We start from the raw sequence: 23656 nt of genomic DNA on the forward strand, positions 1-23656 counted from the left end.
GTTTTTTTTTCTTTTGGTTATTTTGGGGGGTTTTTTGTTGGGGGGGGGGTGCCACACTGCATGGCATGCGGGATCTTAGTTCTCTGACCAGGGATCAAACCCATGCCCCCTGCAGTGGAAGCTCAGAGTCTTAACCACTGGACCACCAGGGAAGTCCCATATGTGGGAAAGATTTTGAAGTGTGTAGTTTCTTTAATAGATAACAGGATTATTCAGATTTTTGTTCTTCTTGTGTCACTTTTGTTAATTTGTGTTTTTCAAAAAACTTGCCTGTTTCATTTAAATTGTCTCTTGGCATAAAGTTTCTTATAATATCCTTATATCATCTATATCTGTAGAATCTACAGGATGTGCACATTTTCATTTCTGGTGTTGGTTTTGTGTGTGTATGTTTTCTTCATCAGTATTGCCAAGGGTTTATTAATTTTAATAATGTTTCCAAAGAACCAACTTTGGAATTTAATGATTTTTCTATTGTATATTTGTTTTATATTTCATTGATTTCTGCTCTTTATTTCCGTCTTTCAGCTTTGGGGCTTTGATTTGCTGTTCTTTTCTAGTTTTTTTTCTTTTAATGAACACGTATGTTTGATTTTCAACTTTCCTTCTTTTCTAAATATACATTCTTAACTATAAATGTCCCTCAAAGTACTGCTTTAGTTACATGCATCCCACCACTTTTAATTATTATATATTTTTCCTTCCATATTTCCATCTCTACTCATTTGCATGTTTAAAGTCTGTTATTTTAGTACCTACCCTAGAAACTTTCATATGCGTAGTTAACTTATTAAAGCCTAATCAGTATTTTTACCATTTTCCTGATTAATACAAGGACCTTGGAACACTTCTAAATGTAGTCATTTCTTGCCCAGCTTATTTGTTATTGTTGTAATGTATTTTAATTCTATCTTGTCTTCTTTTTAAACTCCACAAAACATTTTTATCATTTTTTTATGCCCTGTCTATATAGATGCAGCTATATATTACCACTTTTTTGCTCTTTTCCCATCTCTGATCATCAGTTAAGGATCACTGACCTTTATTCCATTTGAAGTAAATCCTTTAGCATTTCCTTTGGATGAGGTTCTGTTCTTCACAAATATGGAGTTTTTGTTTGAAAATATCTTTATGTTTGTCTTCATTTTTGAAAGATATTTTGGCTGCAAATGGATATTTACATTGATAGGTTTTTTAATATTAATTAATTAATTAATTTATTTATTTTTGGCTGCGTTGAGTCTTCATTGCTGCACGCGGGCTTTCTCTAGTTGTGGCGAGAGGAGGCTACTCTTCATTGTGGTGTGTGGGCTTCTCACTGCAGTAGCTTGTCTTTGTTGTGGAGAACGGGCTCTAGGCACACAGGCTTTAGTAGTTGTGGCACGTGGGCTCAGTAGTTGTTGTGCACAGGCTTAGTTGCTCTGCGACATGTGTGATTTTCCCAGACCAGGACTCGAACCCACATCCCCTGCATTGGCAGGCGGATTCCTAACCACTGCACCACCAGGGAAGTCCCGATAGTTTTTTTTTAAGTACATTAAAGATATTTCCATTGTCTGCTGACTTCCATCATTTCTGTTGAGGAGTTAACTGTAAATCTTTTTTTTTCTTTTGATTTCTGTATTTTTCATATTTAGAAGTTTTCCTTAGTTCTTTTTCAAAACTGCTTTGCATTTTAAAATAATCTTTCTCTTTGCCCTTGTTTTCAGTTTCTTTTCACTAGACGTATTTTGCACCTCCTAAATTACCTATGTCTATAGATTTTGGGGGGGGTCGTACTTTTTTTCCTATCCCTCAACAGTAACTTATTTCCTTTTATATTTTGGGTTTTTTTGACTGTGAGCTCATTTCTTGTTACTGAATCAGTGTGGGAGTTCCTTAAGATCTAGTTATAAGGTTCATTGCCTCAGAGAATTGATTTTTTTCTGTTCAAGTACCTGACAACAATTTTGACATGAGACCACGTTAAACTTTTTGAGCACCCAGGAAATGTGAATGTGGTCAGTAAATCCACATGAGTCAGCTTACAGTTACAAATTCTTAGAAGAGATTTTATTTTTCTCCATCCAACACTCCTTTTGTGAAGACAGTTTTCCTTTCAGTCCCTTCGTTGGGGCCAGGAGAAGGGACTGTTGTTGCTAGTACACCCTTCTGCTAATTTTGTGGGCTTTTGGAGTCCCAGCTTTGTACTGGGGAAGCCAGATTCTATCATCCCACAACCACCCCCATTCAGTAAAAAGCTACAACTCCTCAAAACTATAAGCACTTTAGAAAAAAAAAAAATTTTACCAAATATCTCTAGCATTGTTTAGATATTTAAATGTAATTAATATACATAAATGCCAAATCACAAATGATAGTTTAACTTTTTTAATGAACCAGAACTACTTGATCAGATAATTTGTTGTATCTGTAATAACAAGGTAGTTATAGTGTGACCTCTTAGCCAGAAATATAAAAATAAGTTTCTTCTATAAAATGAAAGTCCCAATATTGCTAAAATAGTATTCTTACTATGTATTTGTTTTAACAGATTACAATATGATAGTACAGAAAAATAGCCAGTGTCAGACACTGTGCCTCGATTTTCATTTAGAGTCCATGAATTAGTCACATCTTTATGTTTTTATACATCTTTTCTAGAGGAAGAGCTCTCACTCTTGAAAATTCAAGAGAAAGAAGTTATTATATTTTCTTCCCCTTGTTGTTGCATTTTAATTTCTCTCCCAAAACCCTATATGCTTTTATTTCTTTAAATACAGCTTTATTGAACTATAATTCATATACCATAGAGTTTACCTATTTAAATATAAAATCCAGTTGTTTTTAGTATACTCACAGAGTTGTGCAACCATCACTGCAGTCAATTTTAGAACGTTTCATCACACCAAAAATAAAGACTAATGGGACTTGCCTGGTGGTCCAGTGATTAAGACTCCATCCTCCCAAAGCAGAGGGCCTGGGTTCGATCCCTGGTCAGGGAACTAGATCCCACGTGCTGCAACTAAGAGTTCATATGCCACAACTAAGATCCAGCGCAGCCAAAAAAAAAAAGACTATGAAGTCACTTCCCATTTCACCGACCTCCCCAGTCCTAGGAAACCTCTAATCTACTTTCCGTCTCTATTCATTTCTGGACATTTTATATAAATGGTATTATATAATATGTGGTCTTGTGGGTGACTTCTTTCACTTAGTATCATGTTTCAAGGTTCATCCATGTTGTAACATGTATCAGCACTTCATTTTTTTTTAATTGCCAAATAATATTCCATTGTACAGATTTACCACTTTTTTTTTTTTGGCAGTTTGTCAAATGCTTTTTGTTTTTTTAAACATCTTTATTGGAGTATAATTGCTTTATATTATTTACATTATTATTAATTATAATTGTGTTAGTTTCTGCTTTATAACAAAGTGAATGAGTTACACATATACATATGTCCCCATATCTCTTCCCTCTTGCGTCTCCCTCCCTCCCACCCTCCCTATCCCACCCCTCTAGGTGGTCACAGAGCACCGAGCTGATCTCCCTGTGCTATGTGGCTGCTTCCCACTAGCTATCTATTTTACATTTGGTAGTGTATGTATGTCCATGCCACTCTCTCACTTCATCCCAGCTTACCCTTCCCACTCCCCATATCCTCAAGTCCATTCTCTAGTAGGTCTGTGTCTTTATTCCCGTCTTGCCCTAGGTTCTTCATGACCATTTTTTTTTTCCTTTTTTTTTAGATTCCATATGTATGTGTTAGCATACAGTAGTTGTTTTTCTCCTTCTGACTTACTTCACTCTGTATGACAGACTCTAGGTCCATCCACCTCACTGCAAATAACTCAATTTCGTTTCTTTTTATGGCTGAGTAATATTCCATTGTATATATGTGCCACATCTTCTTTATCCATTCATCCGATGATGGACACTTAGGTTGCTTCCATGTCCTGGCTATTGTAAATAGAGCTACAGTGAACATTGTGGTACATGACTCATTTTGAATTATGGTTTTCTCAGGGTATATGCCCAGTAGTGGGATTGCTGGGTCATATGGTAGTTCTATTTTTAGTTTTTTAAGGAGCCTCCATACTGTTCTCCATAGTGGCTGTCAATTTCCATTCCCACCAACAGTGCAACAGGGTTCCCTTTTCTCCACACCCTCTCCAGCATTTATTGTTTCTAGATTTTTTGATGATGGCCATTCTGACTGGTGTGAGATGATACCTTATTGTAGTTTTGATTTGCATTTCTCTAATGATTAATGATGTTGAGCATTCTTTCATGTGTTTGTTGGCAATCTGTATATCTTTTTTGGAGAAATGTCTATTTAGGTCTTCTGCCCATTTTTGGATTGGGTTGTTTGCTTTTTTGATACTGAGCTGCATGAGCTGCTTGTAAGTTTTGGAGATTAATCCTTTGTCATTTGCTTCATTGGTAAATATTTTCTCCCATTCTGAGGGTTGTCTTTTCATCTTGTTTATGGTTTCCTTTGCTGTGCAAAAGCTTTTAAGTTTCATTAGGTCCCATTTGTTTATTGTTGTTTTTATTTCCATTTCTCTAGGATGTGGGTCAGAAAGGATCTTGCTGTGATTTATGTCATAGAGTGTTCTGGCTATGTTTTCCTCGAGGAGTTTGATAGTGTCTGGCCTTACATTTAGGTCTTTAATCCATTTTGAGTTTATTTTTGTGTATGGTGTTAGGGAGTGTTCTAATTTCATTCTTTTACATGTAGCTGTCCAGATTTCCCAGCACCACTTATTGAAGAGGCTATCTTTTCTCCACTGTATATTCTTGCCCCCTTTATCAAAGATGAGGTGACCATATGTGCATGGGTTTCTCTCTGGGCTTTCTATCCTGTTCCATTGATCTATATTTCTGTTTTTGTGCCAGTACCATACCATCTTGATTACTGTAACTTTGTAGTATAGTATGAAGTCAGGGAGCCCGATTCCTCCAGCCCTGTTTTTCTTTCTCAAGATTGCTTTGGCTATTCGGGGTCTTTTGTTGAAAGCTTTCTCTGCATCTATTGAGATGATCATATGGTTTTTCCCCTTCAATTTGTTAATATGGTGTATCACATTGATAGATTTGCATATATTGAAGAATCTTTGCATTCCTCGGATAAACCCCACTTGATCATGGTGTATGATCCTTTTAATGTGCTGTTGTTTTCTGTTTGCTAGTATTTTGTTGAGGATTTTTGCATCGTTTCATCAGTGATATTGGCCTGTAGTTTTCTTCCTTTGTGACGTCTTTGTCTGGTTTTGGTATCAGGGTGATGGTGGCCTTGTAGAATGAGTTTGGGAGTGTTCCTCCCTCTGCTATATTTTGGAAGAGTTTGAGAAGGATAGGTGTTAGCTCTTCTCTAAATGTTTGATAGAATTTGCCTGTGAAGCCATCTGGTCCTGGGCTTTTGTTTGTTGGAAGATTTTTAATCACAGTCTCAATTTCAGTGCTTGTGATTGGTCTGTTCATATTTTCTATTTCTTCCTGGTTCAGTCTCTGAAGGTTGTGCATTTCTAAGAATGTGTCCATTTTTTCCAGGTTGTCCATTTTATTGGCATATGGTTGCTTGTAGTAATCTCTCGTGATCCTTTGTATTTCTGCAGTGTCAGTTGTTACTTCTCCTTTTTCAGTTCTAATTCGATTGATTTGAGTCTTCTCCCTTTTTTTCTTGATGAGTCTGGCTAATGGTTTATCAATTTTGTTTATCTTCTCAAAGCACCAGCTTTTAGTTTTATTGATCTTTGCTATTGTTTCCTTAATTTCTTTTTCATTTATTTCTGATCTGATCTTTATGATTTCTTTCTATTTATCCATTCAGCAGTTGATGGATATACAAATACCAAATACATTTGGTATTTCTACTCTTTGACTATTATGAGTAATGGTACTATGAACATTAATATACAAGTTTTTGTGTTGACCTATATTTTCATTTCTCTTGGACATATACCTAGAAGTAGGTTTGCTGGGTCACATGTTTAACCTTCTGAGGACCTGCTAGACTGCCTTTGAAAGTAGCTATATCCTTTATAGTGTATGAAGTTTCCAGTTTCTCCATATTTTTACCAATAACTGTTAGTATCTCTCTCACGATAATCATCTCAAGATCATTATCATAAGAGAGATACCAATTCATGTATTGGTATCGTATTGTGGTTTTGATTTACATTTCTCTAACGGATAATGATGTTGAGCATCTTTTCATGTGCTTATTATTCATTTGTATGTCATCTTTGGAGAAATATATACTTTGTCCATTTTTAGTTGGGTTATTTTATCCTTTTATTATTGAGTTATAAGTGTTCTTTTATTTTCTAGATACAGATCTCTCATTAGATACGTGATTTGCAAAAATGTTCTCCCATTCCATGGTTGTCTTTTCACTTGATGATGTCCTTTAAAAGCACAAAAGTTTTTAGTTTTGATGGTGACCACTTTATTTTTTCTTTTGTTGCTGTGCTTTTGGTGCCATATCTAAAAACACATTGCCTAATGCAAGATCACAAAGACTTCTTTTTATCTAATTTAATTTTTTTTAATTAAGAAAATTTAAAGCAGTGCCCGTAAAGAAATTTTTAAGGGGAAAAAAGCACTTATAATCTCATCAACATAGGATTCACATATTTTTGGAATACTGTCATCTCCTTGTTCAGTATTTGCATATTTTCATTATTGCTGTTCTTTGCTAAGTGCTATATTGTGTTCTGATATTTTTTGTGTTTATACATGATATTCATAATTTTAATTTTAAGGCTATATAATATAGCCAGCTTATTTCCCAGTTATGTAATACAACTTCTTTATATTTTTATTTTTCTTATACAGAACTCCAGTTAACACTGACAAACATGTAACTTTTTGCTTCAATTGAATTATCTTCTTAGAATAACTTTTCAGGAGTGGAATTATCGGGTCAAAGGATGTAAACATCTTTACAGCTCCTACATGACATCATATTACTTCTAGAAAGCACTGAACTGTGCTTTTGTGTAGTAAACATTTAAAAAATGTTTTTCATTTATTTTGAAGTTGATACACATTGTGAGTTGAACAATTTTACTTTGAGTGGCAATGTTAGTGATAATCCTCCATCAGTAAAACTCAGGATCAAGTTATATGTGTATTTCTTCATCTGAAAAAAAAACCACAATAGTACATCTAATGGGACACTTTGTACTGATAGTGAAAACTGGAACAGCCAATTGCCTTGTTGACTGAAGATAAATATGACATACTTAAAATTTAGTATTTTATGGTATTCTCTACTTTAAGTAATAATAATATAATTTGTTAAATTTTCTTTAGGCTTCGGGAGCAGGAAAGAAAAGAAGCAGAAGAAGCTAGTCAAAAGGAAGTAGAAGAATGGGAAAGAAAACTTCTAGCTCAAGCAGCTCCAACTTGTATGGAGACCATGTGGGAAATTCCAGCAATCGGGCATTTCCTTTGTTTAGCCCAGCAAATTCTAAATTTGCCAGAAATAGTCTTTTATGAATTGGAACGCTGTCTTCTGATGCCTCAGTGTAACGCCTTTCTATCTAAAATAATGACTTCTCTATTAAGTCCTCCCCATCGCAGACCTACCTTACATCGAAGACCTACTTTGCCTTATAGAACCTGGGAAGCAGCACTGAGACAGAAAGTACAGCAGTGGTACACGGCTGTAGGGCAGACTGAAAATCCCAATAACTGTGCTGAAAAACTTGGGTTGTGTCCTCAGTTTTTTAAAGTTCTTGGAGAAGTTAATCCATTGGAAGAAAAACCTTTTCATGAACTACCTTTCTACCAAAAAGTGTGGTTACTTAAGGGTCTTTGTGACTTTGTGTATGAAACACAAAAGGAAGTTCAAGATGCTGTACTTGGACAGCCTATTCATGAATGCAGGGAAGTTATCCTTGGTTACGATTATTTGGAGAATGCTTATGTACATTTCCCACAGTTCTGTGGTGCAGATGTACGGATTTATAAACAGAGACCTTTTCAAGCCCCAGAATTTCCAGTTCCACCCATTAAAATACAAAGAGTACCTCGGATTAAACTGGAGAAATTGAAGTGTGACTATGTTAGTGCAAGTAATGGAGAACATAGGTGTAGTAGAGAAGGCCTGCCCTCTGCCTTCAGGAAAGAGCAGGAAATTAGTTTTGATCCAACTTGCTGCCCTGCTAAAATGAACTTGGATAATCATGCCATCTCTTTTGAAATGGAAGTGAAATCCAACTGTGAAATTAGAATTCACAGGCCCTGTGAAATGAAAATAACTGATTATTGTAAAGAAAATTTAGAGAAACCAGGGAGCCCAGGGGAAGTTACTGGCTTTGGAGAGCCTCTCAGTCCAGGTGAAATAAGGTTTATAGAAAATCAGGAAAAATATGGTGAAGCTTCCAGAGTAAAGCCTGAACCCAGTCCTTTAAAAGAAAATGCTCTGAAATCTTGCCAAATACATGTAAATGGAAGTCACAGTGATCATCCAGAAATTAACTGCCACAAAGTTGTAAGGGATATTCTATTAGAACAGTCACTGCAGAGCCACAAGAAACTCAAAGTAACTAAAATGAGGGCAAAAAAGAAGAAAAAGAAAAAAAAGAAATTGAAAGATGTTTTGAATGAAAACTTACAAAGAAAGCGCGAAGGTCTTCATTCCCTTGCATTCAAGTCTTACAAACCTGAGATCCAGAATAAGTTATTGATCATCAAAAAGAAAGCAAAACACAAGAAGCACAAATCTGGTAAGCTAACACAAATGGGTGAGAATTACATTTTAGCATATTTCAAGTAGTGCTTTCAATTAGGCATCATGGAAGGCTCTGATTGACAAAATGAAATAACGTGTGTGTGTGTGTGTGTGTGTGTGTGTGTGTGTTTTAAAGGTCAAGTTTTATATTAGTTACTATAATTAAAACCCAGAGCAGAAGAGGTTTTATATATAATACTAACAACAACAAAATACTGGTGTAATACATTTGAATTTAATTCTCAGTTGAGAATCTTTGGGCATTATGTTTTTACATTCTCTGGACCAATTTCTCCATAAGTGATGCCTCCCATCATTTTTAAGAAGTGTTTTCTCCCCCAGGCTAAGGGCGGTACAGTGCAATGGAAGAAGCACTGATATCAAGAGGTATCATTCCCAGAGCTAAAGTTCATAGCAACTAGCTTCTTTTTTTTTTTTTTTTTTTTTTTTTTTATAATGAGAGCCTCTGGGAACTACAGTTTTGTCTTTTTTTTTTTTTTTTTTTTTAATTTATGGCTGTGTTGGGTCTTCGTTTCTGTGCGAGGGCTTTCTCTAGTTGCGGCAAGTGGGGGCCACTCTTCATCGCAGTGCGCGGGCCTCTCATTATCGCAGCCTCTCTTGTTGCGGAGCACAGGCTCCAGACACACAGGCTCAGTAATTGTGGCTCACGGGCCTAGTTGCTCCGCGGCATATGGGATCTTCCCAGACCAGGGCTCGAACCCATGTCCCCTGCATTGGCAGGCAGATTCTCAACCACTGCGCCACCAGGGAAGCCCCGCAACTAGCTTCTTAAACCAAGGCAAGTTAGATTATTTTTCTGGGTCTTAGTTTTTTCCCACATAATATATTTCTCAGCTTCCTGAAAAATTATTTTAGTATATATTTTCATATCCAGAAAAAAATGTGAACTATAAGGAAAAAATTACATCAACTAATAAGATATGAAGCTTTTTTTTTTTTAACAGGATTTATAAGTTTGTCTTACACCAGATTTAAGTACTCACTGTATTTTCCACAAGCCTGTTTGAACAATAACAACAAAAAATCCTATGAATAAAGTCTTCAGTGGTCGTTTGCTCTCTTTATAATTACTCAGGTGCTTTTGCTTTTCCTGTTGTTTGCCATTTAATCAGTTTATGTCTCAGTTACTAAGAGCATAGATGAGATAAAAGCAGATGATCAACTTCATTTATTAACACTAATAAAAAGTTGCTGGATTGGGGAAAACTTGAATTGTTTACTAAAATGAGTTGTGATTTATTGTCATTATTTATGGATTTCAGTTTTTTATTCCTTCCCTCAGTAACAAAGGTAATGAAGATTTGACAATAATTTGATGAGTTGGCAAATGAGGGAGTGAACTTTGTTTAGCTGATATAGTTGCTGTTATACCTTAGTTATTTAAATCATTAAATACAATTAAATGTATTTTAAAATGTGTATGTAATGTATAATTGATAAAGAAATAGTACAAAATTTACCATCAAGAACAGGCTTAATTTGTTGAACTAAAAATTGCGAAGTGGTCCACATTGACCCAGATGATAAAAAGCTACAGTTTTTTTAAAGTGACTCTCAGCAATAAATCCTTTAAATTTTATAAGCAATCCATTAGGCTATATAAATTTAGTTTTACTGGTTTGGCAAGTTCTCTTTGAAATGTTAGCCTCTAATATATTAAATAATATTTTAAAATTTAAAAACTGTGTTCAATTCCAAAGCATGTAGTATTGTTTTATTAATACCATTATCACCTAAAACCTTTTAAGTGTTCATTTATGACCTACTATTCATGTGTTCAAAGATAATTATGGCTTATGATGGTTTATAAAATAAAATAGATATTGATGTAGCTCCTATACAGATTATACCAATAGCAGAATAAAAATATTAACTCCTAAGGATTGAATTAAAAGGAGTTTGTATTGTAAGCAAATAAAGTGTTGCTTCATTTTTAAAATGGAAGTTCAGCGTGTTTGTAGATCAGAGAAAAAATTTGTGGGAGTTGCATGTCCAGTTCTAGACAAGTGGATGAATAAAACTCAGAAGCAAATTCAGTGAGTACGGTTCATGCTCTCTGAGCCTGTTTGTTGGGAAGAGAAGGCTTACAGGAATGAAGTAGAAGTAAATAATGGCACTCGCCTATACACTTTCTCATTTTATCTTCAGGGCAAATTTTGGAAAGTCAGTTTTCAGTGGCACAATTACTAGGATCTGGCTAATACAGTTTCCTTCTCCCTTGTTAGTACTGAGTAAGCATAGGCCAATTCTTTTCTTTAGTTTCTTCACTAAACTTCTTAGTGGCATAACAGTACTACGTAAAATGATATAACAACAACAAAACATTTGTTTTACGTCTTTCTGTACACTTGTCTATCTGAGGCTTTGCCTTGAGGTTTTTTATTAGGTATGTGACATTGTGGCCTTTTATAGTTAGGGGCATACCCTAATCCAGTGTTTCCTTTCTTACTCTTTTTAAAAGTGAGCTTCATGGTCACAGGTTTGGGAAATATTCCTCTTATAGATTCACATTGTGCATTAGTACAGGTCCACAGTGCATCTTACAAAACTCTTGTACCGGATGTATTTTGGAATTCAGAAATCTTCAGATTTTAGAAGGGTATTATATATAATGTTTATTAAATAACATCCCCAGTGGAGCTTAGGGCAGCCCCTGTAATCAAATGTATAATTTCTACAGAAAAATGTATGAAATAGTCAAACTAAATGAGATGAAGACTATAAAGAACCTCATAACAGTTTATGTCAGGTTTTGCTATCATATAAATTATTTTTAAAACTTCAGTTTTCAGAACCTTTTGGACTGTAGAATTGTACATAAGTGATTCTGGGCCAGTATATTAAGGACTTCAGAAAATCTTGAAGAAAACTGTTTAGTTTTGTTTAACCTAGTATTTTTCAAGTTTACTTGAATACAGAGCTTTTTTCAAGGAATAGTATTCTGTAGAATATGCTTTGGGATAAGCTGTGTCACCCATGGCTGATTTATGAACCTTTACTTAGGGTGGACTAAATGTCGTTAATCTGGATTTATGTAGTTAACCTGGTCCAATTTATGTTGATTACACAGGCCTTAAATTTTGGTGGAATCTCCAGATTTAGTAAAGCCTTCTTATTGTGATGGCGGATGATTTTTAGTAGAAGGCACAAAGACAAATTGGTTGAAAATGATTTGATAATTTTAGTGCACTGTGAGGCACTTATGCAATCCATAAGCATTTTAATCTGTTTTTCAGAATTGAACTTTTCTTTCTGCTTTTTAAATTTTGAATTTATTTTCATTTATTTAAGCCTGCTCCTTACTCTTGGAAGCATTGTAGAATAGAAAAACATTGGCATTTTCCCAATTATGCATACTTATAGCACTAGATACTTCTCCTTCATAATACTTACTTATAAAATTTATTCTTAATAGTTGAATTTATTTCTAGGTTGTTTTGATGATTGTCTCCCTCTGTTCTATAACATTCTTGAGAACAGAAGGATTATTTCTGGTTTTGCATCCCTAGCACTTAGCACAGTGACTAACACATTGTGTAGGAAGCTATTGAATGAATAAATGAACACACATAATGTGGTTCTCCCAGATATAACTAAGATTTATCCCTTAATATGTATCTTTCACAGTTTTTTAAGGCATTTATATTTTTTAATAGGATTATACTATACATACCATTTTACAATCTGCTTTTTTCCCACATGACAGTATACCATGAACATCTTTGTGCAATAAACAGATCTCTATAGCATCATTTTAAATGGCTGTGTAGAATTCTATTATGTGTATTGTGTAGTCCATTTAACCAACCTCCTTATTGGACATTTTGGTTGTTTTTGGTAATACACTATTATAGCTTGTGTAGAGCAGATAGAGTTGAGTGAAATGAGTGAGAAATTTCAAAATGAGAGGACTTTTTGTAAAACCTGAAAAAGACAAAAATGATTCAAGATACATTAATTGTTACAAAAAGGCTTGTGGTATTTTAAGTTACTCATTTCAACCAGTTTGGTTTGGAGGGTTTTTCCCTCCTTACATGGTCATTATTTTCAACCAAATCATTTTGTGTTAGCTCCTCTAAACCAATTAAAATAAATAAGACAAGTGGTGTTAGTTTCTTATAGGTGAAGAAATTAAGGTTCAAAAATAGTAAATAGCCTCATTTAATAGTTGTTAAGTATATGGTAAAGACCGTACAAAGGTCAAAGAGAGGCTAAATCCATGTGTGCTATAGTAAGATTTAATAGAAGATGAAGGACTTTGAAGAATAATGGGGATTGGGTAGATGAAAAATGGTTAATAATGTGAGCACAGCCATGGAAGCGTAATTAAGCCAAGTGTCACTGAAAAAATAAGCATAATTAGAGAAAAACTTAAGGAAAAAGTTGAAAAGTTGAGGGTTTAAAAGGTGTTTGAATGGTGGAAATATGCCATTTTGAGGTGATATCTTTCTGGGTATGTGGTGCTATTTTAGATAATTGAATCAGGAATACAGTGCAGGGAAATGAGCTTGAAATAAAATATATCAAATGTGTGAAAGTAATGAGCTGCTTTATAGGGAATGACTGAGAAAGTAATGTAATCTACAATATTTGATTATATCCAGGCCCTTATCTGTGAAACAGTTGTATAATTCTGTGTTAATATTACTATAGAACCTAACTATGTGTGTCTTTATGGGAAAAATTCTTAGAGGACCAACTCAAGATGCCAAGATATACAAGACTGAAAGAATCAACTATACTCCACGTCCTTTTATTTTAATGCCTTCTACTTCCCCCACCCCTCCAAAAACCTAATACTCATATAATGCTTACTGCATGCCAGACACTATTCTAAGCCTTTATATATATTCTCATTTAATCCTCATAAAAACTCATAAGTAGATGCTATTATTACCCCCATTATATAGATTTTATAGATTTTTAAAAACTGAGGCACAGAGAGGTTTATTAGCATATCCAAGGTCACACAGCTAGTAAGTGAATGGCAGGATTAGGAGAAGGAATGTTGCAGGGTTATTAGGATGCCATTAAAGAGCTATAAAAAGAAACTGGCAATGTTTATAAAAATGAAGGGGTAGAGGATAACTCCAGGAAGAGGAAATTCTAAATCCAGATAAGGAATGATTATGTGACTGTTCTATCACATTGACAGAAGAAAATAACATTTTGAGAGAGATGTTGCAGTAAATAGCAGAATTTGACAACTAACTCAGTATTCTGAGTTAAAGGGGAAAAAAAGAAATAGGTATTCAGGAGTTATCGAATTATTTTATAGTGTTAAAAAATGCACGTATGATGAGAAATTTGCTCATAGGCAAGGAGAATAGAAGGAAAATCAGCTGTTTTATTAAAGTCAAATGGCTTACTTAGAACATTCCAGAAACATATTGGCCAAGATATGGACATTTAGTAAATTAAAGCCATATTTAGACTGTTTCTGTGACTTCACAGTCTAGCTAGGCACTTGCCAGAATCACTTATAATACAAATGCTCTTGGGTTTTTACTTTTAACAGTGATTAATGTCTTAGTATCCATTCACATTAATATTCCTAAAATGAAAGTACCGAGAGAGTAGTGTATGTGTTAGAATAATTTTTAAACATGGGAAGGCCGAATCTAGGAGCATTGAAGTGGAAGCCTGAATAGTCCAAGGAGCCAAGGAGTGAATACAGGCAGGAAAACCAGGTGAAGGTAAAGATGAAGAATAAGAGACTAAGGAAAGAGTTGGATTGGGAATGATAGTCACCTTAATTTTTCTGGTAAGTGTATCTCCATATTCTAGAATACTACAACTTTATGCCTAAGTTATAGTGTGAAATATGTTTTTAGTTATATTTTTCTCTCTTAAGTTGGGCTTCCTTCTAGAGCTGATCTAAGCATAATTTTAAAAAGCTTCATTAGGCTGTGCTTGTATCATTAATTACTAGGCCATATTTAGTTTCCTTATCCATTTGTAGGTGCATGTTGACACTCACTTTTTGCCCATGTTTGTGTTTTAGGCTCAGGAATTGTGTTGAAATTCTTTGTATGTTTTAAATTGACTTCTGACAGTTATATTTTATGGGACTAGGTGATTTAGTGCAGTGGAGGTAAAAGCCCTGGGTATGATCAAGTAAGTGGTAGAGGAATGGAAGCCCACTAGGGGGCAGTATGTAACTTGCCCTCTATATATCTTGCCCTGGAGCAAAAACAGATTATAAAACAAAGGCTGTGTGGTTTTACAGTATCCCATGCTCCATTTTAAAAGTAATATTTAATAAAAAGTAACAGTTGATTTTTATTGAAGAATACAGGAAAATTTGTATTCAAATTGTTTTGTGGAGGACATAGTCTCAAGGTATTAAGTAATAGTGAATATGCAAATCTTATAACCCTAATCAAAAGGAATGCTCTGAAATCAATCAGATGCAGATTACATCCCTGTAGAATGTCTGAAAAAAATGCAGTATTTTACCATAAAAAGAGCACAGCTTTGAAGTGAGACAGATCTAGTACAAATATATGCTCCAGTGCATATTAGCTGTAAGTTCTCCGTCAATTTATTTGCCTGTTTATAGCCTGTTTCTTTCTCTGTGAAAAATGAGGTAATACCTACCTTGCTGTATTTTTACAAGGTTTAATGGAATAGCAAGCAAACGCATAGCACCTAGCATGGTGCCTGGCACACGGTAGGAATCAATAGATGGTAACTATGATTTTTGAGAGGTTAGAATTACATAATGGAAAGAGCTTGGACTTTGGTGTTAGAGTCCCTGGCTATGGGGCTTACTTATTACAGTGTAACACTTAAGTAAGTTAAGTAACTTTTTTGATCTTCATTTATCCCATGTTAAAATGGGGATATTGCCTACCTTGGAGGGTGGTTTTCAGAATTAACTGAGGTAATTTATATATCACCTTACTAAGTGTCTGACACATAGTAGGCTATCAATAAATGTTATTTTCCTTACTACCGTTCCTAGGTCATGTTGTGAAACTCTTTGGTAAATTGTGTAAATTATTTAAATTGTCTGTCAGTGTTTTCCTCATTATAAAATGGACTCAGATTGACCCTCAGAATTGTAAACAATTACCTGCCTCCCTTTTTCTATCCCCAAACTGATAAAATTTCTGATGAAGTATAGGATTCTTATATTTAAGGATCATTTCTCTTGTGTGCTAAATGCTGTACGTACAAAATGAATAATAGGATTTCTGTTGTCAATAATTCCCAATCTAGTAAGGAAGAGAAACATATAAACAGATAATTATAATACTGTATGATAAGTGTTACATTAACTGATATGTGTACAAAGTCGAGTGGTAGCACATAGGACATAAGAGCAAGAAGAAATAAAATGAAGGACTAAGTTAAAATAATTTGAAGAAGGTTAAAAGATAATAAACATTTTGTTTAAACTTTTACCACAACTTAGCTAAGGCACATGAGAGCAACAGCTAACATTTATTGGTGATTTACCATGTGCCTGGCAGTAGTCTAAGCTCTTAAGGTGTTTTAACTCGTTTAATTCTCACAACATGGGTGATATCGTTATCCCTATTTTAGAGATGATGAAACTTCACAAGGAAATAAAATAATTTGCTCAAGGTCTTGCAGCTAGTAGGTGGTTAGAACTGATATTCCAACCCAGGTAGTTTAGTTCCAAAACTCAAGCTTAAAACTACTGCACAGTACTACTTATAGTTACTTAATAACATTTAAGTATCTTACTGACATGATGAAAGGAGACGGCTAGTAACCACCTCAGCTGCTTAATTTACTTAATTTACAGTCAAACAGAGTGACTGTTAGAGTTAACTGAGAATTTAGTACCTAAGTTTAGTGCCTCTGTGTCAACAATATGAAATTAATTGGGAATATCAAGAGTGACCTCTGTTGTGCTTATAAATAAATAAATACAAAATCAAATTATTTTTTAAAAAGCTAGTTAGAGGAGTGCTGAGGGGGTGGGGAATAGGAATGAGGAAGGATTTCATTTCCTTCCAATTGCTGTCTTAGGTCAGCAAGCAGTTAAATCTTTTCCCATGAACTTTCAAGAATAGGAAAGGTAGCATATAGAGGAAAGGCATTTTGGTGTTCAGATTTATCAGTCCCCTTGAGAGGTACCTATTGCATCCAGTTTAGAAATCAGTAACTAGCTGTATTATAGAGATACCAAGAATTTAATCACTTCTCCTTGAATATTGCTAAAGCAGCCACCCACCCACTTGTTTTTGTATGAGTTTAGTTCTAGTGTAGGTACTGTGTCAGCACATAAGCAAATAACAGTGATAAAAGAAATATACATTAGTTTTTTTAAATTAATTTATTTATTTTTGGTTGTGTTGGGTCTCTGTTGCTGCATGCGGGCTTTTTCTAGTTGCGGCGAGCAGGCGCTACTCTTCATTGTGGTGCACGGGCTTCTCATTGCAATGGCTTCTCTTCTTGCGGAGCACGGGCTATAGGCGCGTGGTCTTCAGTCGTTGTGGCTCGCGGACTTAGTTGCTCCGCGGCATGTGGGATCTTCGCGGACCAGGGCTCGAACCCATGTCCCCTGCATTGGCAGGTGTATTCTTAACCACTGCACCACCAGGGAAGTCCCTACATTAGGTTTTTTAATTTAATTAAAAGCGAATGTCAAATAACAGATTGTTGCCTAGTAGAACAAAACACTAAAACCCATGTGAATCTCAGCAACTGAAAATTTGCAGTAGTTCAGGTATGGTGTACTTGCATTTTATTGAGTCAAAGTTAGAAATGACCCAAATTACAGTTCTGTGATATGATTAAAAGAGAAAAACAGAAGAAAATACAATTATATTGTAAACTGGAATTGCGCTTATGAGTTGAATAAAATGTTGCAATAAAATTAACTGTTTTCATTCAAGAAGATCACATCTGTGCAGGAAAACATTTAGAAAAGAACAATAGGGCTTATGTAGTATAGCAAAGTTGCTTTCGGTACTTAGTCGTTTTCTCTTTTGAAAAAAAAGTAAATTTTAAGATGACTTTAGCCTACAAATGATTGTGAACTAAAATTAACTTTTAAGTATTTCTAATTAATTTTTTATTCCCTACATAGATTGTAAACTCTTGTAGGACAGGGTTTCCATTTTGTAATTTTTTGTTGTCCCCATAAATTGTACTGTATCTCATGTTTGTTGAATAAATAACAATTTATTAATTGATTTTGCTGATTGCAAATGGGGGGAAAAACATTTACTTGAATATGTTCCTTACTGGAAAATAGAGGTTATAAGTATGTACATATTTCTTTTGTCTGGTTAAATACATGTTTTAGATTATATGTACTTTATGCTCAAATAGATTTCTTTAAGAATGTGGATTTATTTTTCCTGGTGATTTCTGATTGCACAAATGACTAGGTGCACTTTAAAGGGAGATGTTTACCTTGTTTTAAAACTGGTTATTGAATACTGCCAACGGTAGCCCATTAGGTGAGTGCAGAACTAAAGGGATAGAAGGAAAACCCTGTTTCCTAAGCTACTGAGAGGATTTTCACATTAGGTTGAATAAAGACCATAGTCTTCAGAGTATAGTTCTATGCAAGTTCCTGACTACAGAAGTCATTGTTAAAGGTAAGGTTTTTTCTTATGTAACCTCATTTTAAGTTGTGAATTAGATTTTAACTAAGCAGTAGTAATGTGACTTTTTTTGCCAAATCTTACTGTAATAAATTCTGGTACTGTGCAACACATTGGAGATTATAATAGTTTGGTTCTTATAAAAAGAAAACACCATTTGTTAATACGTCTGTTACAGGTAGTTATAGTTTAATGTTTGCTTTTGCTGGGGCTTGTTTTGATTCATCATTTTCATTTGACTCACTAGAAGCCATCTGTTAGTTATAATTTAACTTTCAAGGTTCTATGTAATTTGGTTTTTGTTAATGAAGTGCTATAAACAGCATTATGAAGCTTTTCTCTTTTAATCTTGAAAGGAAAAAAATCCATATCTAAAAAAGCAATCACAAAGAAGAGGAAAACTGTCACAAAGTCACCTACTGTACCAGAATTTCAGGTAAATGTTTCAATTTTGTCTCAGTATTTTTTAGTTTAATTTTTTGTTTCAGTGTTTATATTGTTCCTCAAGAGATTGGCTAAATTCCGCCATAACACACAATACTTTTAATGAGATGTTTCCAACTATGACTTTTTCCCTGCAAGTGTAGACAGAGCTAAAATTTAATCTGCTAGTATTTCAAAACTTTTTACCTCTCTTTTTGTCTCTTGATAGTCAAAGATCTCTGTGGTTTTCTGTACACTATACTGTTTTGTAGAAGTAGTTTAATAGAAATATATATATATGTATCAAGTAAATGTGTAGATGAAAGTCTTCCAAGAACTAACTATAATTTTTACGTGGTAGCATTGTGTAGGTAATCCATTTTATTTTCTTTCATTTGGGCACTATCAAAATAGTAGACTTATTAACTTAAAAAACAAAACTTTTAACACAGCTATATATGAACTTCAGAGAGAATATTAAGTAAAAGTTAATTGAATGGTTTTTTAAACCTTTCTGCAAAAAGAAAAAAGTACTTGTATGTACTGCTGTCTGATTATGTGAAGAGTTTTCTGTTTGTAGCTGATACTAGAATAAGCAGAGAAGTTCACCCTAGTTAAATAATACTTTTATTTTCTACTTTATAAAAGATGAGTTTCTACAACAAATGACTATTTCTTTAAAATTTTTCTTTGTATTAGCATGTCCAATCTATTTCTGGTTTAGGTTATAAAATTAACACTTAATTGCCAAAAAAAAAGTGATGTTAAAATGAATTTCTGTGAATCTCAACTAAAGAAGAAAGTAAAGGAGTAATAACTATGAAAATATTGATAATATGTAATGTGAGTTTAACAGTTACCTATGTCCAAAAGTGTAGACACATCTTTTTTTCAGTAAAAATTCTATTTTGGAAGTGTTTTTTATGGAAGCTACTAATTGGTAAAATTTAATACTTTTAAATGAACAGTAAAAGAAAATAGACATATTTTTCTTTTAGTATTTTAGAATATTCTTCATGACATCCTTAGGGTGAATTACAACCATTTCTACAAAATCCTTTTATATAAAGTAACCTTGGTTCCAGCATATTCAGTTAAAAACAAAAAAGTGTATTTACTGTTTACTTAGAGGCCTTTCTACTATTGCTTGTGTGTGTTATTTAATGCTATAATAGTATATTGTCATTCATTCTTCCACTGATTTCATGCTAGCCTTTGCTATTTCTCCCACTCAGTTTTTTCCTTATTCCCTCAAAGTATTCATCCTGGCAGTATGGATCTCAGAACAGGTCTGGTCCACTGTTGATATTCGCCTTCATCCCAGTATTAATGGATGGATTTTTATATGTAATAAGTGGCACAGACAGCATAGACAGTTTTTGTTTTGTTCTGTTTTTTTAATTGCAGGTGGTATTCATTAGTGAGGCATGAAATCAACTTAGTGGATTGCATGACCAGCATTTCTTTTTTAAGCTAACAAAGTTAAAATAGAAAAGAAATTTTAAGAGTGTTTCAAATATAATAAGGGTAATATTGTTTCATAAAACTTTGGTTTCCATTGTGTGTGTTTACTGACATGCAGTGTAAAATGTATTTTTGACCATGGGTTGGGGGCAAAAAAGTATGAAAAACACTGTCTTAAGTGATGTTTTTAGTTAGTTACCGACCATTTGCTTACCACTCAGAAACTTAAGGTCAAAAGTACATGTTTTTCTAGATTGAACTGTTTAAAATAAAGTGCTCTTCCTGGTTCTTAAGGTGTCCTAGAAAGAAGGCGGGGTTGGGGGTGAGAGAGGGGTGTGTGTGTGTGTGTTTGGCTAGGGTTGGGAAATAGACTTATGAGAACAGTGGTTCTTATGCCTGGTTTACAATTTAAATACCATGGTATTACTGAGAAAGAAAATTGACAGCTATTTCCCAGGAAATAGGTCATTTGCTTCAAATAAGCAAAGAATAGGACATAGTATTAGTCACTAGTAAACTTTATTGTTACATGCAAAACTTATAGTTTTGCCTCTCGTAATAATTCTATGTAGTTTGTTTCTTTAATTATTTGAAAGACTCCTACACATAAGAAGACTGGTTATTATATAACAAAGAACTGAATTTATTTCCTTCTCAAAAGCTCTAGCAATATGACGTTTAGCACCTCAGAAACATATCCAGGAATTAAATTGTGTGAAATGTTCTTTGTTGTTGTTGTTGTTGTTGTTGTTGTATTTAAGTTCTGGTGAATTAAAAAAGTGAATCCTGTTTTGACCTCAGCTACTTTTTAATTTGATAGTGGTTGTTGACTTTTTTAAAACTAGATCAAACCTATAAGCCTGTTTGCTTCAGGAAGAATCTGTGTTTATTTATATACACAACTAAAATATCTATACCTCAGTGTAAAAAAATAATCATCCCACCCCTATTTAAAGTATACACTGTAAGCAGTCAAAGACCTATTGTATTTATATTTGTGTATATATTATAATGGGACTAACCATATCTGTACCAGTTTTTCCTAGGAGTTACATCAGTGGTTCTCAAACTTTAAATAGTATAAAAATAATCTGATACTTTTATTAAAAATGAAAAATCCTGGGTTTCATCCTCTAAGGGTCCATCCTTGATTCAGTGGGTCTAGGTGGATATCAGTAATCTGGATAGTGCTTAAGCATATGGATTCTGGAACCAGGCTACTTGGGTTTGAATGCCATCTTAGCCCTAACTTGATAACCTTAGGTAAGTTACTTAACCACTCAAAGCTTCCAATTCCTCATCTGTACAATGGAATAATAATAGTTCCCACCTCATAGGATTGTTGTGAGGATTAAATGATAGAACTTACTGTTTTATTATCCTATTTATGTTTTCAAATAAGCATGCAAGATGCTTTAGACAAAAAATACTGTGTTTATGAGTAGGAAAATCAATTAAGAGTTGGTTTAAGAGCATCTATTACTGACCTTTACCACTTTTTCCAGGAACTTAAGACCTTGAAATAAGTCTCAGATTTGGTCATATTTTATAAATCATGAAATTTCAACATTAAGCCTACAAGTATTTGAAAAGTGAAAAACTGGGTAATATTATTTGCATCATTGTGTTTTATTAGAGGGAAAACCTATGCTTAGCCCTACCTACTCTAGCGTTATGTCGGATTATACATTTGGCATATAGGGGAACTCGTCATGTTTTTTTACTTAGCAATAATTGCAAAAAGTTAGAAAATATTTTTATTTTTAGTCTTTAGCATGTTGGTGATATAAGCTTTTATGTCAAATTTAACAGTTACTGATTACTTTGTTAAACTGACTAAATTATTTTTTGTTTTTCTGTGTTTTATAATGTAAGATTTTTAGATTGAAAAGTGAATATTGATTTCCTTAATAAAGTTAACTTTTACCCAGAAGCCTTTTAATTTGTTTAATATTTGAGAGAGAAATCTAATATTATGTGAATTCTCTTTTTGTACACAGTTATAACAGAGTCATAGAAAGTATTCTTTATATATATATATATTTTTAACATCTTTATTGGAGTATAATTGCTTTACAGTGGTGTGTTAGTTTCTGCTTTATATCAAAGTGAATCAGCTATACATACACATATATCCCCATATCTCCTCCCTCTTGCGTCTCCCTCCCACCCTCCCTATCCCACCCCTCGAGGTGGTCACAAAGCACTGAGCTGATCTCCCTGTGCTATGCGGCTGCTTCCCACTAGCTATCTTTTTTACATTTGGTAATATATATAAGTCCATGCCACTCTCTCACTTCGTCCCAGCTTACCCTTCCCCATCCCCATGTCCTCAAGTCCATTCTCTACTTCTGCAACTTTATTCCTGTCCTGGCCCTAGGTTCTTCAGAACCATTTTTTTCTTTTAGATTCCAAACATATGTGTTAGCATACAGTATTTGTTTTTCTCTTTCTGACTTAGTTCACTCTGTATGACAGACTCTAGGTCCATCCACCTCACTACAAACAACTCAATTTCGTTTCCTTTTATGGCTGAGTAATATTCCATTGTATATATGTGCCACATCTTTTTTTTTTTTTTTTTTTTTTTTTTATTTTATTTTATTTTTTTCTTTAGACATCTTTATTGAAGTATAATTGCCTTACAATAGTGTGTTAGCTTCTGCTTTATAACAAAGTGAATCAGTTATACATATACAATAGGTTCCCATTTCTCTTCCCTCTTGCATCTCCCTCCCTCCCACCCTCCCCATCCCACCCCTCTAGGTGGTCACAAAGCACCGAGCTGATCTCCCTGTGCTATGCGGCTGCTTCCCACTAGCTATCTATTTTACATTTGGTAGTGTATATATGTCCATGACACTCTCTTACCCTGTCCCATCTCACCCCACCCCCTCCCCATATCCTCAAGTCCATTCTCTAGTAGGTCTGTGTCTTTATTCCCGTCTTGCCACTAGGTTCTTCATGGCCTTTTTTTTTTTTTTTTTTTTCCTTAGATTCCGTATATATGTGTTAGCATACTGTATTTGTTTTTCTCTTTCTGACTTACTTCACTCTGTATGACAGACTCTAACTCCATCCACCTCATTACAAATACCTCCATTTCATTTCTTTTTATGGCTGAGTAATATTCCATTGTATATATGTGCCACATCTTTATCCATTCATCTGTGGATGGACACTTAGGTTGCTTCCATGTCCTGGCTATTGTAAATAGAGCTGCAGTGAACATTGTGGTACATGACTCTTTTTGAATTATGGTTTCTCAGGGTACATGCCCAGTAGTGGGATTGCTGGGTCATATGGTAATTATGTTTTCAGTTTTTTAAGGAACCTCCATACTGTTCTCCATAGTGACTGTATCAATGTACATTCCCACCAACAGTGCAAGACAGTTCCCTCTACTCCACACCCTTTCCAGCAGTTGTTGTT

The 23656-nt window shown here is 34.3% G+C and overlaps 1 protein-coding gene across 3 annotated transcripts in view; it reads left to right on the plus strand.

Moving 5' to 3' along the window:
- KIAA2026 (KIAA2026 ortholog) overlaps positions 1-23656 on the plus strand; it is a 104156-nt gene that overhangs the window by 45469 nt on the left and 35031 nt on the right. For all 3 annotated transcript variants that reach the window (XM_036855329.1, XM_036855327.1, XM_036855328.1), the window contains 2 exons: positions 7304-8721; positions 18694-18773. In XM_036855329.1, coding sequence (XP_036711224.1) covers positions 7304-8721; positions 18694-18773 — 1498 coding nt within the window. The remainder of the gene's footprint in view (positions 1-7303; positions 8722-18693; positions 18774-23656) is intronic.

The sequence above is a fragment of the Balaenoptera musculus genome, chromosome 6 (assembly GCF_009873245.2).
Source record: "Balaenoptera musculus isolate JJ_BM4_2016_0621 chromosome 6, mBalMus1.pri.v3, whole genome shotgun sequence".
Taxonomy (NCBI): domain Eukaryota; kingdom Metazoa; phylum Chordata; class Mammalia; order Artiodactyla; family Balaenopteridae; genus Balaenoptera; species Balaenoptera musculus.